Here is a 17178-nt window from a genome sequence, read left to right on the forward strand (position 1 = left end):
CTAGATAATTTACCTTTGTGGCAAGCCTTAATTGAAAAAGAACAAAAAATTGGATAGCACCTATTCACCCCCCACCTCTAGGTCCGGCATACGATCCTTTCGGAGAATAGAGGTGGAAGACAAGTATGACACGTGGGCCACTGCAGTTAGTGAGAGTAGTGATATGAGCTCAAACATTTTTCGATAAAGGGCGCTTTATTATTTAAAAGTTTTAAGCATTACACCTAAAATTTGCATAACTAGGATTCACGTAGCCGTTCCAGTATCAAAAGAGCAACAGTCTAAGAATTAGAACAAAAGGACGAAAACACATAAAAGCCAACTAGTCTACATTGGCTGTAATCCGTCGATTATGCAGCCACCATGTTGGGAAATAAACTTCTTTGCCATATTCTTCAAACGTGTAGATACCTCAGTAAAGATGTCGCAGTCCTCCAATCGATGAAGTGGCGACCATGAACGGAGCAAAGTCGTACACCGGTAAATAACCTGCATGCAAGAAGAATTTTTGTCATTAAAAACCTTCTCATGTCTACATAGCCATAGCGACAATACAACAGCAATCATGCCCACTCTGATAAGCGTTTTAAACATAGAATCTACCCTATTTAGCCAATTGACAAAGATATTTGCAATGCTTCGGGGTGGATTTAAGGTTGAACCTATTTGAATGACTGACCATATAGATCTAGCAACCGAGCAGTTCAAAAATAGGTGTTTTATAGTCTCCTCTTTATGACAGAAAACATATTTCGTGCAACCATGCCAGTTGCGATTTGCAATGTTATTTTTAGTAAGGATCACCCGATGAAGATACCATGCAAAAACGTTAGTTTTCAAAGGTATATTCATCTTTCAGATGTATTTATTGTTAACAAACTCTTGAATGAGTTCAATTAACGCCTTATACATGGAGCTTGCTGAGAATGCACCATTCTTGGTAAGACCCCAACGAAATTCATCAGACCCGTAAGTTAGCTAGACTGAAATTAGCCTTTGTAGCAACTCATTCCACCCATCTAGCCGGGAACACATAAGGATGAGCTCGGATATATATTACATATATTACTCCCTCCGATTCATATTAATTGACTTCAATATGGATGTATCTAGAACTAAAATATGTCTAGATACATTCATATTAGAGTCAATTAATATGAACCGGAGTGATACAACATTTTTAGCTATTTCAAATTCAATATTTGAAAATAAATCCAAGTATAAAGAAAGAGAAAGTACTAGTGTAGGGTAGCCTTGCATGCAAATATTTTCTCTATATCCTAATCTTAAAGCAAACTTAATGGAATGGAGGGTGGATACGTCCTCCGGTGCACGGAACAAACACCATTCTCACAATTCAATACATGCTAGCTCCTCCATCCTGCGTTGGGACGAGCGGGTGCACCGGAACCGGCTGGAGACCACCGTGCGCATGGATAAGTTGTGGGTTCGAGGTGGCAAGGCTGGGCATGTGAAACGTGGGCTGGAACTGGAGCACCTGCACACGGGCCGACGCGCAACGGCGCGAGGAAGCCAGCCAAGATGCACCGCCGACGAGAGTTTGACGAGCGCACGCGGAGCTACGGAACAAAAGCCACCGCGTGCGGTCTCGCTCGCATCTCTATCCATCTCGTGCCGTCCACATCCAAAAGCGGCGCCACGCTACGTATATTTATGGGATCCGAGGGATGTGGTCGATCGGGGCAGTCATCGCTAGACACGAAGCCGGTCTCACTACTGACAGCGAGCGCGTGGCCATGGAGGAGGAGAGAGCGGCCGCGGCGGTGGCGAGCGGAGTGCCGCCTGGAGCCGGAGGCACGGAGGAGGCCTCTCGGGGCATGGCGGGCGCGACGACGATGAAGGTGGTGGCGGCCGTGGACGCGAGCGAGGAGAGCCTGCGCGCGCTGTCGTGGGCGCTGGACCACGTCGTCCGGCAAAACCCCGGCGCGTCCGTCGTCGTCGTCCACGCCCACCGCGCCGAACACTTCGTCTACCCGGTCGCCGCCCACGGTATCGACCGCTGCATGCAACGAGCTCACACACTCTTTCTTTCGATTTGCGATCGCGCGCTGACACGCTCGCTCGCGTGCGTGCGTGCACGGTGGCATGCAGGTCTAGCGTACGCTCCGCCCATGGCGGTGGACTCCATGAAGAAGACGCAGGAGGAGAACGCCCGGAGGGTGGTGTCCCGCGCGCTGGAGGTGTGCGCAGAGAGGCAGGTGACGGCCAAGGCGGCGGTGGTGGAGGGCGACCCGAAGGAGGCCATCTGCCAGGCGGTGGAGGAGATGCACGCCGACCTGCTCGTCCTCGGCAGCCGCGGCCTCGGCATGATCAAGAGGTACGCACTGATCACCGGTCGTGCGTTGTGATAAAGCAATCGCCTGACCTTCTTTGTGGTTCGTGCTCCGTGGCACTGCAGGGCGTTGCTGGGCAGCGTGAGCGACTACCTCGCCCACCATGCGAGCTGCCCCGTTCTCATCGTGAAGCCTCCCAAAGCGCACGCCAAGGGAACCGGAAGCTCCGCCTAAGCTGCTGTTGGATCGTCTGTCAAGCGTCAACCACAACCAGTAGCACTGAACTTGTTCGCAACCAGTGTTAAGTGTGCCTTGTATCACCTGTGCAGGAGTACACAAGCAGTGTAGAAAAGTAGAAACTGAATAATGAACTGTTGTACTGCTACATACAGATGCTCAGTCCTACACAGGCATCAGTTCAGAAAGTCGATTATGTAGTTGTTTTTAGCGCAAATACTGAAATAAACCATCGCAAGGCCTGAAAATGATAATGGACAATATAGAAGTGTTGTCGGTGAGAATTACAAAGGAGCACACGGGTGCTACCTTCCCCCACGTCTTTGCCTGCCATCTGTCCTAGGACCAGTAAATTATTTGGCGTATTGATCTTTAGCAGGGTTCTTCAGTCTCGTATTTTTCCTGGCATCCGTACCACTTGGCCCAGAGCTTTCAATGCTCGTTGCTCGTGATGGATGAAGAAGTCAACATGGCTGTTGGAGGCTCCAGTTCTTTTTTTAAGGCGCTAGTAGGTTGTTCGACTTCGGGCAGACAGGAGTCAAGGGACATGATGAACCCTGCCTCCGATTTTGAAGCTACTAATTGTGATTTGTACCCTAATTAGCTCTACTAAGATCACATTTTATTCCAAGAATCTTTTTCTAACAACTAGAACATTATTACTACTCCACGATTGTTTTAGAAAAAAAGTTTCACGGTTAACTTTAACTTTAAGAAGAGTTTTCAACAAAAACAAATTTAAGAAGAGAAAAACAACAATACATATTCCAAGAAATTTAAAGATATTAATCCAATCTAATTAGTTACATGTTCCAGGGACTTACCTTGAGCATCTTTACTAAGTAAGGATTTTGATTACTAGACTAGATTAGCAGCATATGAAGAAACCATACCCCTCCCAAATCATAAATCTGTGACACTTCCGAGTGAACATTTGAAATCCAAGAGAATAACTAGAACAAAGTTGCACATTTAACAATGCTAAAAATGATTTCCAGATCTGTAGTCTGGATCGGACAAATAAATCATCTGATAGTTGAGCTGAGCGATGGAGAAACTTAAAATGCTCAGGATTAAAACTTGCAAGCCATCGAATACTTTTTACATTACTGAGATATGATAATCACATGATCCAAACCAAAAACACACACACACACACACACATGGAGGGGCCTCAGCCTGATTCTCTAGCGCGTGTTGTTCAACGCGTTCTAAAAAGTACTCACACGAGGAGACCCTGACCAGCTAGGCCCTGGCGCACTGTGATCGGCGAATTACTCCAGCTTGGTGTGCCCGTGGTAGATGCGGTCGACGACGGCGGGTGGCTGGGGTTGGGTGCTAGAGGTGGAAGGGGGAGACGACACAGGGGTCGGAGCTCCTCCTGCTGGGGCCGCCGCCTGGAGCATGGGGGAGGCTGCGTTGGTTGTACTAAGGGGCGGCGGCGGAGGTTGGATCCCGGAGGCGCGGCGGCGGATTGACCCGGGGGCCTCTCGGTGGAGACCGGAGGTGCAGGAGTACTAGCGAAGAGGACGGATTGGAAAATATCTATGCGTGCTAATTCGTGGTGGGGGCCACAGACTTAATGAGAAACGCATGCCACATGGGAATCCTGGCAAAAGCTACTCTCGGTAGCAGTCTTATAGCAGTAATTGCGTGACCAGACGAACAGTGTTGTCAGGCACGAGCAGACGTATAGCTTTGTATTCACAATAGATCCGTTTCAGCTCAGATTTTTCTTACTTTCTTTTGGACCATCTTAAAGCAGATATAAACGGTAGATCTATGGGGGAGGGTGGCACCCATGAGCCAAAAGTCCGGGTCATGTTGTCGGTGCACTATAATATCTTACTCTAACAGGGCCTGATATTTTCTTCTTAGTTAACAAAGTTTGTAAGTTTCTACATGCTTCTACAATTTCTCATTGTACAGCTGTTAAAAGAATTTTTAGATATGTTAAAAGAATCATGAAAGCTGATCTTACTTTTCAAAAGTCATCTTCCTTGGCAGGATGCGTTGATGTTAGGAGGTCAGCATCAGGTTTTGCTATCTTTTTTTGGACTAAATTTAATCTTGGAGTACAAGTAAATAGGCAACAGTCTCCAGATCCAGTACTCTATATTAAAGCTGAATATAAAGCTCTAGTCAATGCTACCGATGAACTAATATGGTTTAAAGTTTTGCTTGGTGAGCTTGGTGTCATTTTAACAGAGAAACCATGTTTATGGTGAGATAACTTAGGTGATACTTATTTGTCGATCAATCCTGTTTTTCATGCACGTACTAAACATATTGAAGTGGATGTTTACTTTGTTAGAGAACGAGTGGCAGACAAGTTATTAGATATTATGTTTATTTCAAGCAAAGATTAAGTTACAGATGAATTCATAAACAGAGTCATAAGTCTAGATGAGTTTAAGCGTCTCAACCTATCTACCACTACTGGTTTTGTAAGAGTATTTTATCCTTATCCATTATTTTGGTAACAATGACACCGTACTAGAGTGTTTGGTCTGATACATGTTTGTAAGGTTAATCTCAGGTATTAGCCAAAGAAGCATAAATGGTGTATCAATGAAACAAGAAGGCTAAAGGAGAGCCCACTTCGACAACAATCAAAAAGGGGTCTACTACATCCTGTCGGTCAGAGACCCGGTCGGACCGGGCGCAGGGCCGGGCGCCCCGGCGCCAACCGGCCCCTACGCTGATGCCATCCGGGAGGGCTACTACAGGACACTGATCTGGCCCGGTCATGGCCCGGTCAGCCGCCCGGTTTGGACCGGGCAGTTCCGGTCAGCCGCCCGGTCGGACCGGGTGCAGGGCCGGGCGCCCCGGCGCCAACGCTCCTGCGTTGATGCCATCCGGGAGGACTACTGCGCGACCATTCCCTGATCCGGTCTCGGTCCGGTCAGCCACCTGGTTTGGACCGGCTGGTCCGGTCCCTGGTCCGGTCGGAGTGCTAAACAATGTAATACTATATATAGTGTAAAATAGTATTCTACCCATATGCACACCAACATGTGCATGCTACGAGAGGGATCTTTTCGTACGGGAGTGATGTTTTGGAACATGGGAGCATATGCTCCCTATATTTTGAAATGCATCTTACACATATTTTAAATTTCAAAAAAATTGAAATAAAAAATTTGCATGTACATCTTCATGTGCTACGCGCTCACAAAGTCGTTTCATAAAAAATGAACTTATCATATGATGTGTGTAAAGAAGACAAAATTCAGTGCTGAAAACAATGCTTTTCACAGGATATGTTTTCTCTTTTTTACATAGGACACAAAAAATATTATTTTTTCGTGAAACTTGACGTATACACATATATTATGGAAATGTACATGTAGAATTTTTTGTCAAAAATTTTCCACACTTCGAAATATGTTTTGTTGGTAGAGGGAGCATACGCACCCGGGAGCCGAATTGAATTTCCGCTTTTCGTACCCTATATATAAAAACACAACAGAGCTTGAAAGGACATCGTTTCTGTTAAACCCTAAATTACAACAGATGCAAGGGAAGTATAAGGTGATCGTCTTCATCTACTCATAGGGCGAGATTGTTTGTAGATACCCTCGGCACCCTGAGTTCATAAAGAGGCTAGAAGAGGCTGAGTAGTGATCAATCAACGATACACTGCCTGCTGTTATGGGCGAGTTTGGTAAGCGTCACTGAGAAGAACTGCAGTACACGTTCTATATGTGTCACGGATCAGAAAACCCCCTTGTTTGGTGGCCTGGGCTGCATAGTTGGTACCTAAGTGTCATTTTTTTGGATGCCTGAAAAAGTGTGTCGTCTGAGCATATGCGTTCGGTTGTTATTTTGGGCATATAACTTTTGTTTCTCCTCAACACATTAAAATATGGTAGCCTTACCATCACATAACGGTACACAAAAGCACACAGACGAGAGACGACCACACAGACGATCATACATGAAACATAGTACTTAGCATCCCTAGCATCAGAGTGGTAAGATGCCTACTTAAATCTAGGGCAGACTCCCCAGGCCCAAAACAAATGTTCATACGCCTGAAGAGGCCAACATTACATGCAAATATCCACAAAAGCATGTATGCAACAACCTTTTGAGGCCAACACTACAAGCAGAACTTCACAAAAGGACGGTTATGAACAAGCAGATAACAAGGACAGCGCAAATTTCAACCTTCATGGCGTGGATCCGCCCAAGGGCCATGTCGATGCTTCTTGCAGCTCCAGAGACTCTCCACGGAGGTCGCCTTCCTGTACACCTGGACCTGGAAGCCATCGTCCATGGGGGTGAAGACGAGTGTTTCATCGGCTTTAAGTCGAGCATTACCGGGGAACTCGCTCCAGGCCTTGATGAAGCTGACTCGCCCAGCCTTCCACTAGAGCGACACCTTGTACTCGTAGTAGTCTCCCATGTATAGCGCCACCTTCACCGGTGGCCCATTATTCTTCAGCTTGTACTTCTTGATGAGGGGCTTCTCCGTGACGGGCGACACGATCAGGGCAAGGACGTCTTGGCTCTCCACCTGTACGAAGAAGGCAGGAATCCTTTCCCTAGGACCGTGCCCCAGTTGAGCAGGACGCCTAGCATGAACCATAGGCTTGTAGACCTGGTGTTTGGCATCCATGAAGCCTTCATTGGGGCCCCGAAGCTGCACCCGGACGGCAATGTCGCATGCCTCCACTATCGGCCCCTCCGGGAAGGTTTCCAGTAAGGCCCAATTCAGCAGATGCCATGCAAATGAGAAGAGTGAGACATACCGAATCTACACCTGGGCATACCTTGGGTCGGGCTTGGAAAAGCCTGAAGGTAAAAAACTCAGGCCCGAGCCCGGCCCGACCCGACTGTCGGGCCTAGAAATTGAGTTCGAACCCGGCCGGAATGAGTAAAAGCCCGGCCCGGCCTGGCTGGCCTGGCCCGATCCTTCCCTAAATTGCGCAAACTGTAAGCCCGGGCCCAACGTTCCAGCTCGAAATCTGGCCCAAGCCTGGCCCGAAGTGCAAGCTCGACCCAGCCCATCACGACATTTTTGGGCCGAGTCGGGCCAGGCTGCCCATGCCCAGCTGTAACTAAATCATTGGCATGGTGAGATCCAATGGCATGCTTGGGATTGCCATGCCGATGCACATTGGCAATGACAAGCTCATCATCAACATGGCAATGACAAGAATGGCAAAGCCAATTTGGTTCAAGCAACCTTGTGTCATCATCATGGCAATGACAAGCTCTTCGTCAGCAATGCCAACATGCTTGTCATTGCCAATGTGCATCTGCATGTCAACGACAAGCATGCCAATGATGAGTATGATGAATGTTGGCAATGACAAGCATGACATACATCCTACTCATCACTGACATGCCAATTGAAACAATTTGGTTGAGGCAACCTTGTCATTGCCATGCTTCTGACTAACATGCAATGCACATTGACATCAATCGTCGAATCTACATTTGCATACCACATACCGATTTGGAAGGGGTGGAGTTCTTACAATTGGATGGAGCATTAGCGGGCCCGTCGAAGGAGGAGGCTACGCACTGGCGTCGGCATGTGCTCCACCACTTCCCAACCAAAATCCTGGAGGAGGCGGCGGCGCCGGAGCAACGGTCAGAGAACGGAGCACTGATGGGGCGGAGGGTTGCCGACATGCCCGTAGTTGGCCGAAGGGTGGCATGGAATTGGGAGCACCCGGACGTGGTTGGCCCCATGGCATCCTCATGCGCATCGGGGTAGCGGGGAACCCCGGCTGAGGCTCCATCTCCCGGCTGGAGCCTTCTGCACCCACCGCCCTGGCGGAAGCAAACCCTAGGTTTAGGGGTTGAAAAACCCCCATCTCGGGATTCGATGGTCGAATTCCGGCGGCGTGGACTGCGGCCACGGCGGCGCTCCTCGTCCCCCTCCTGATGGGCCTCAGAGCAATGGGAGACAGGCGATTTCAGACCGGTACTCGATCGGGCTCAATTGGCGTCGCCGCATCGCGGAGGCCGCTTGCCTCGTACTCCCGGATCATCCGTAGCCGCTCAGAGTTCGGGCGGGTGACAATCGGGGCGGCGGGATTCGTCAGAGCTGGGGGGCGAAGGAGCCGAGGAGGCCATGGCGGCGGTTGATGGAACGGTCGCGTGTGTCAGTGAGAGAGTCAAGTAGAGAGAGAGGGAGTGAAACTGGTGACTACAAGTGGAGAGAGAGAGGGTGCGAGAAACCGCGGTGTCTCCCGCGCTTCTCCACGCGTGCAACCGTTACACACCTGCGTGAAAAATCTCACGAAAACGAGACATGCCGGCTGGAAATGCTGATTTGGACGTTCCTTTTGGGTCTGTCCTAGGAGTGTTTTGAGAACCCATTAGCCCAAACATTATTCCGAGTAAGCAAACGGCCTTTTTTCACTGGTCCTATGTGAGCCAAAGGCTTGAGGACATCATCCTGCGCTGGGAGTTGGGACGAGCGGGTGCACCGGAACCGGCCGGGGGCATCACCAACCTGGAGACCACCCGTGCGCATGGGTTCGAGGTGGCAAGACAGGGTTTCTGCGGGCAGGCAAACCGTGGGCTGGAACTGGAGCACCTGCACACGCGCCGGCGCGCAACGGCTGAAGGAAACCAGCCGCCAACTGCACCGCCGACGCCCGAGTTCGGCGAGAGTGTCACAAGCATACAGAGCGGAACAAAAGCCACCGCGTACGCCTCGCTCATCACATCTCTATATCTCGTGCCGTCCACATCCAAAAGCGGTGCCACGCTGAATTCGCGCACCTATATTTATGGGATGGAGGCAGTGATCCCCAGGCACGAGGCCGGCCGGTCTTACTGACAGCGAGAGCGTCGCCATGGAACCGGAGAGAGCGGTGGCGAGCAGCGTGACGCCTGGTGGCGTTGGCGCGGAGGCCTCTCGCGGGACGGCGGGCGGCGCGACGATGACGAAGGTGGTGGTGGCCGTGGACGCGAGCGAGGAGAGCCTGCACGCGCTGTCGTGGGCGCTGGACCACGTCGTCCGGCACCACCCCGGCGCGTCGCTCGTCGTCGTCCACGCCCAGCACCCCGCGGACCACTTCGTCTACCCCGTCGCCGCCCACGGTATCGACCGCTACAACGAGCTCACACATTCTTCTTTCGATTTGCGTTCGTTGACGCACTTGGTGCTGCGCTTGAGTTTGAGCAGGCCTGGCCTACATTCCGCCCACGGCTGTGGAATCCATGAAGAAGACGCAGGAGGAGAACACTCGGAAGGTGGTGGCCCGCGCGCTGGAGGTGTGCGCGCAGAGGCAGGTGGTGGCCAAGGCGGCGGTGGTGGAGGGCGACCCGAAGGAGGCCATCTGCCAGGCAGTGGAGGAGATGCACGCCGACCTGCTCGTCCTCGGCAGCCGCGGCCTCGGCATGATCAAGAGGTAGTACGCACCACTAATCACTGACCGATTACCTAATACGTTGTCATGAATCAGTTGCCTGACCTTTTTTGTGGTTCGATGCTTCGTGGCGCTGCAGGGCGTTGCTGGGCAGCGTGAGCGACTACCTCGCCCACCATGCGAGCTGCCCCGTTCTGATCGTGAAGCCCCCCAAAGCGCACGCCAAGGGAACCGGAAACTCTACCTAAAGCTGCTGTTGAATCGTCTGCCAAGCGTCGACCAGAACCAGTAGCACTGAACTTGTTCGCAACTGTGTTAAGAGTGCCCTCTATCGCCTGTGTAGGAGTACACAAGCAGTGTACAAAAAGTAGAAACTGAATAATGAACTGTTGTACTACTACTAGTACATAGGCACCAGTTCAAAAGTCGATTATGAAGTTGTTCTAGCGCAAGTACTCAATAAACAGTAGCACGCCTGTAGGGCTGAAAACCCATGGGTTGGAATTTGGAAAACAAGTACACTGCCTAGAGTTTGGTTCACCTAATAATACATGACAGCTAGCATACATATTTAACAAACGGTAACGTTGATAAAATCAAAGAAAACATGTACTAGTACTTAAGTTGTAGACTCATCTTGCCTTAAAATGTGTGATGTGATGGTAACATAGCTACTACCCCTCGGTTTAACAGGCGCACACGCAACCCAAAAAATTACTTTAACCATTATTTTGGTCAATAAAATATGAAATATATGTTGAAAAATTATATCATTTTAAACCTTCTTTCAATGCATCGAATGGTATAAATTTTGTAGACATATAATTTATATTTTGTTGACTCAATTAATGGTCAAACTTTATCTTAAACTACGTGCGGGCATGTTAAACTGGGACGGGGGGAGTAGTTATCACTATCCTCTCTTTTCTCGATTAATGGCATGCCATATCATCAAATGCTTAGTTGGCATCGCAAATGAAATGTGTATATGTCAACTAAGCATTTTGATAATATGACATGTCATTAATTAAGAAAAGAGAGTATAGTGGTAACATGTTACCATCACATCACATATTTCAAGGTAAGATGACTTTAGAACTTAATAAAAATATAGCATTTTATGTTACTACACTTATGTTACTAACCACTATAAACATAGTAACATAGAATAGTAACGTGTGTATGTTTATGTCTAATGTTACTCCTTACTATTGTTGTGAAATGTGGATTGCCTAGCCCTTTCCATCAGTTCGGACTTTTGGTTCAAGTGGCTAGTGCATGAAGCTTAACATGGTATCAGAGCCCCAGGTCTCGAGTTCAAATCCTGGCTTTCACATGGTTTTCGCAATTAAGCCTAAAAATTGCTGTTGCCCCCCTCTTTAGCCACCGCTGATGCCCTGTTTCGGTGTGCTCTTCTTCTTTCACGTGTTGATTTTCTCTTCTCCCGTCACACGCGAGTGGGGGTGTTTGATGTCTACGGGTCTTCTATTCTTGTAGACAGTGTTGGGCCTCCAAGAGCAGAGGTTTGTAGAACAGCAGCAAGTTTCCCTTAAGTGGATCACCCAAGGTTTATCGAACTCAGGGAGGAAGAGGTCAAAGATATCCCTCTCAAGCAACCCTGCAATCACGATACAAGAAGTCTCTTGTGTCCCCAACGCACCTAATACACTTGTCAGATGTATAGGTGCACAAGTTCGGCGAAGAGATAGTGAAATACAAGTGGTATGAATGAATATGAGCAGTAGTAACGGCGCCAGAAAAGTGCTTGCTGGCGTGCAGTTGATAGTAGTAATATTGCAGGAAGTAAACAAGCGATAAAACAAGTAAACAAGCGATGATTGCGGTATTTGGAAACAAGGCCTAGGGATTATACTTTCACTAGTGGACACTCTCAACATTGATCACATAACAGAATAAATAGATAAATGCTATACTCTACACTCTCTTGTTGGATGATGAACACCACTAATTGTGTAGGATTACACGAACCCTCAATGCCGGAGTTAACAAGCTCCACAATATTCGATATTCATGTTTAAATAACCTTAGAGTGCACGATAGATCAACACAACTAAACCAAGTACTAACATAGCATGCACACTCGTCACCATCACACTATGAAGGAGGCATAGATCACATCAATACTATCATAGCAATAGTTAACTTCATAATCTACAAGAGATCACAATCATAACCTACGCCAAGTACTACACGATGCACACACCGTCACCATTACACCGTGCGGGAGGAATAGACTACTTTAATAACATCACTAGAGTAGCACATAGATGAATAGTGATACAAAACACATTGCAATCATAAAGGGATATAAATAAGCACTTCACTATGCTATTCATAACGGTGAATAAGTATTCTGTGAAATATAGCCTAAGAGACCCACACGGTGCACAATACTGTCACCTTTACACACGTGGGACAAGGAGTCTCCGGAGATCACATAAGTAAAATCCACTTGACTAGCATAATGACATCTAGATTACAAGCATCATCATATGAATCTCAATCATGTAAGGCAGCTCATGAGATTATTGTATTGAAGTACATAGGAGAGAGATTAACCACATAGCTACCGGTACAGCCCTTAGCCTCGATGGAGAACTACTCTCTCCTCATGGGAGACAAGCAGCGGTGATGAAGATGGCGGTGGTGTCGATGGAGAAGCCTTCCGGGGGCACTTCCCCGTCCCGGCGGCGTGCCGGAACAGAGACTCCTGTCCCCCAGATCTTGGCTTCGCGATGGCGGCGGTTCTGGAAGGTTTCTCGTACCGTGGCTTTTTCCGTCTCGAAGATTTAGGTCAGGGACCTTTAAATAGGCGAAGAGGCGGAGTCGGAGGGCTGACGAGGCGGTGACACAACAGGGGGGCGCGGCCCAGGCCCTGGCCGCGCCGCCCTAGCGTCTGGTGGCCCTGTGGCCCCCCTCTGGTTCCTCTCGGGTGTTCTGGAAGCTTCGTGGAAAAATAGGATGCTGGGCATTGATTTCGTCCGATTCCGAGAATATTTCCTTACTAGGATTTCTGAAACCAAAAACAGTAGAAAACAGGAACTGGCACTTCGGCATCTCGTCAATAGGTTAGTTCCGGAAAACGCATCAAATCATCATAAAGTGTGAACAAAACATGTAGGTAATGTCATAAAACAAGCATGGAACATAAGAAATTATAGATACGTTTGAGACGTATCAAGCATCCCCAAGCTTAGTTCCTACTCGCCCTCGAGTAGGTAAACGATAACAATGATAATTTCTTAAGTGACATGCTACCAACATAATCTTGATCAACATTATTGTAAAGCATATGAGATGAATGCAGCGATTCAAAGCAATGATGAAGACAATGAGTAAACAACTGAATCATATAGCAAAGACTTTTCATGAATAGTACTTTCAAGACAAGCATCAATAAGACTTGCATAAGAGTTAACTCATAAAGCAATAGATTCTTAGTAGAAAGCTTTGAAACAACACAAAGGATGATTAAGTTTCAGCAATTGCTTTCAACTTGTAACATGTATATCTCATGGAGAATTGTCAACATAAAGCAATGTAACAAATGCAATAGGTAAACATGTAAGAATCAATGCACACAGTTTACACAAGTGTTTGCTTCAAAGATAGAGAGAAATGGGTAAACTGACTCAACATAAAAGTAGAAGAATGACCCTTCGCAGAGCGAAGCATTGATTGCTATATTTGTGCTAGAGATTTGGTTTTGAAAACAAGAAACAATTTTGTCAACGGTAGTAATAAAGCATATGCATTATGTAAATTATATCCTACAAGTTGCAAGCCTCATGCATAGTATACTAATAGTGCCCGCACCTTGTCCTAATTAGCTCGGATTACCTGGATTATCATCGCAATACATATGTTTTAACCAAGTGTCACAAAGGGGTACCTCTATGCCGCCTGTACAAAGGTCTAAGGAGAAAGCTCGCATTGGATTTCTCGCTTTTGATTATTCTCAACTTAGACATCCATACCGGGACAACATAGACATTAGATAATGGACTCCTCTTTAATGCATAAGCAATTAGCAACAATTAATGTTCTCATATGAGATTGAGGATATTTGTCCAAAACTGAAACTTCCACCATGATTCATGGCTTTAGTTAGCGGCCCAATGTTCTTCTCGAACAGTATGCATGCTCTAACCATTCAACTAGTGGTAAATCGCCCTTACTTCAGACAAGACGGACATGCATAGCAACTCACATGATATTCAACAAAGTGTTGATGGCGTCCCCAGAAACATGGTTATCGCACAACAAGCAACTTAATAAGAGATAAAGTGCATAAGTACATATTCAATACCACAATAGTTTTTAGGCTATTTGTCCCATGAGCTATATATTGCAAAGATGAAGAATAGAAATTTTAAAGGTAGCACTCAAGCAATTTACTTTGGAATGGCGGAGAAATACCATGTAGTAGGTATGTATGGTGGACACAAATGGCATGGATTTTGGCTCAAGGATTTGGATGCACGAGAAGAATTCCTCTCAATACAAGGCTAGGCTAGCAAGGTTGTTTGAAGCAAACTCAAGTATAAAACGGTGCAGCAAAACTCACATATGAACATATTGTAAGCATTATAAGACTTTACATCGTCTTCCTTGTTGTTCAAACACCTTTACCAGAAAATATCTAGACTCTAGAGAAACTAATAATGCAAACCAAATTTTAACAAGCTCTATGTAGTTCTTCATTAATAGGTGCAAAGTACATGATGCAAGAGCTTAAACATGATCTATATGAGCACAACAATTGCCAAGTATCAAGTTATTCAAGACATCATACCAATTACTACATGTAGCATTTCCCGTTTCCAACCATATAACAATTAACGAAGCAGTTTCAACCTTCGCCATGAAAATTAAAAGCTAAGAACACATGTGTTCATATGAACCAGCGGAGCGTGTCTCTCTCCCACACAAGGATGAACTTATTCAAACATAAACAAAGACAAACAGACGCTCCAAGTAAAGTACATAAGATGTGACCGAATAAAAATATAGTTTCAAAAGAAGAAACCTGATAAGTTGTCGATGAAGAAGGGGATGCCTTGGGCATCCCCAAGCTTAGATGCTTGGGTCTTCTTGAAATATGCGGGGATGATCCACGGGGGCATCCCCAAGCTTAGACTTTTCACTCTTCTTGATCATAGTATATCATCCTCCTCTCTTGACCCTTGAAAACTTCCTCCACACCAAACTCGAAATAAACTCATTAGAGGGTTAGTGCATAATCAAAAATTCACATGTTCAGAGGTAACACAATCATTTTTAACACTTCTGGACATTTCCCAAAGCTACTGGAAGTCAATGGAACAAAGAAATCCATCCAACACAGCAAAAGAGGCAATGCGAAATAAAATGCAGAATCTATCAAAACGAACGATCCGTAAAGACGAATTTTAAAGTGGCACCAGACTTGCTCATATGAAAATGCTCAAATTGAATGAAAGTTGCGTACATATCTGATGATCACGCACGTAAATTGGCAGATTTTTCTGAGTTACCTACAGTGAGCCCTGCCCAAATTCGTGACAGACAGAAATCTGTTTCTGCGCAGTAATCCAAATCTAGTATCAACCCTACTATCAAAGACTTTACTTGGCACAACAATGCAATAAAATAAGATAAGAAGAGGTTGCTACAGTAGTAACAACTTTCAAGACTCAAATATAAAACAAAAGTACTGTAGTAAAATAAACACATGGGTTATCTCCCAAGAAGTTCTTTCTTTATAGCCATTAAGATGGGCTCAGTAATTTCAATGATGCACTCCCAAGAAATAAGAGTTGAAGCAAAAGAGAGCATCAAGAAGCAAATTCAAAACACATTTAAGTCTAACATGCTTCCTATGCATAGGAATCTTGTAAATAAACAAGTTCATGAAGAGCAAAGTAACAAGCATAGGAAGATAAAACCGGTGTAACTTCAAAAATTTCAGCATATAGAGAGGTGTTTTAGTAACATGAAAATTTCTACAACCATATTTTCCTCTCTCATAATAATTTTCAGAGGCATCATGAACAAACTCAACAATATAACTATCACATAAAGCATTCTTATTCACATGCATAAAAGTATCATTACTCTCCACATAAGCATAATCAATTTTATTAGTTGTAGTGGGAGAAAATTCAACAAAGTAGCTATCATTATTATTCTCATCATCAAATATAGGAGGCATAGTATCATCATAATAAAATTTACTCTCCATAGTAGGCGGCACCAAAAGACCACTATCATTATAATCATCATAAATAGGAGGCATATCATAATCAACATAAACTTTTTCCTCAATACCCGGAGGACTAAAGAGATCATTTTCATCAAAACCGACCTCCCCAAGCTTAAATTCTTCCATAGCATTAGCAACAACGGTGTTCAAAGCGTTCATACTAATATCATTGCTACTAGCATGCATGCAAATAAGGTTCCATAGGTTTTTTAATTTTCGCATTAAACCATTCATGTCTTGACTCAGGAAATAGTACAAAAAGCTCACAGATGTTTTCCATTATGCCTTACTAGTGTAAAACAAGAAACAAAAAGATGCAATTGCAGGATCTAAAGGAAATATCTTCGAGCACACGCACAACGGCAACAGAAAAGTACTTAGTTACCTGAGACCGGAGTATGAATGCCTTTTACCTTTCCTCCCCGGCAACGGCGCCAGAAAAGTGCTTGATGTCTACGGGTCTTCTATTCTTGTAGACAGTGTTGGGCCTCCAAGAGCAGAGGTTTGTAGAACAGCAGCAAGTTTCCCTTAAGTGGATCACCCAAGGTTTATCGAACTCAGGGAGGAAGAGGTCAAAGATATCCCTCTCAAGCAACCCTGCAATCACGATACAAGAAGTCTCTTGCGTCCCCAACACACCTAATACACTTGTCAGATGTATAGGTGCACTAGTTCAGCGAAAAGATAGTGAAATACAAGTGGTATGAATGAATATGAGCAGTAGTAACGGCGCCAGAAAAGTGCTTGCTGGCGTGCAGTTGATAGTAGTAATATTGCAGGAAGTAAACAAGCAGTAAAACAGTAAACAAGCGATGATTGCAGTATTTGGAAACAAGGCCTAGGGATTATACTTTCACTAGTGGACACTCTCAACATTGATCACATAACAGAATAAATAGATAAATGCTATACTCTACACTCTCTTGTTGGATGATGAACACCACTAATTGTGTAGGATTACACGAACCCTCAATGCCGGAGTTAACAAGCTCCACAATATTCGATATTCATGTTTAAATAACCTTAGAGTGTACGATAGATCAAC

General features: G+C 45.8%; 2 protein-coding genes across 2 annotated transcripts; both read left to right on the top strand.

Annotated features, from left to right (window-relative positions):
• The first annotated feature begins 1688 nt into the window (after positions 1 to 1688).
• On the top strand, positions 1689 to 2679 carry LOC124700552 (universal stress protein YxiE-like). Its single transcript, XM_047232656.1, has 3 exons — positions 1689 to 2010; positions 2113 to 2338; positions 2420 to 2679. Exons 1-3 carry the CDS (start codon positions 1689 to 1691, stop codon positions 2526 to 2528), a joined length of 657 nt encoding a protein of 218 aa, XP_047088612.1. The 3' UTR covers positions 2529 to 2679.
• A 6673-nt stretch (positions 2680 to 9352) lies between these two features.
• Positions 9353 to 10116, top strand: LOC124697449 (universal stress protein YxiE-like). Its single transcript, XM_047230037.1, has 3 exons — positions 9353 to 9599; positions 9685 to 9910; positions 10008 to 10116. Exons 1-3 carry the CDS (start codon positions 9353 to 9355, stop codon positions 10114 to 10116), a joined length of 582 nt encoding a protein of 193 aa, XP_047085993.1.
• Positions 10117 to 17178: the final 7062 nt, after the last annotated feature.

The sequence above is a fragment of the Lolium rigidum genome, chromosome 3, assembly GCF_022539505.1.
Source record: "Lolium rigidum isolate FL_2022 chromosome 3, APGP_CSIRO_Lrig_0.1, whole genome shotgun sequence".
NCBI lineage: Eukaryota > Viridiplantae > Streptophyta > Magnoliopsida > Poales > Poaceae > Lolium > Lolium rigidum.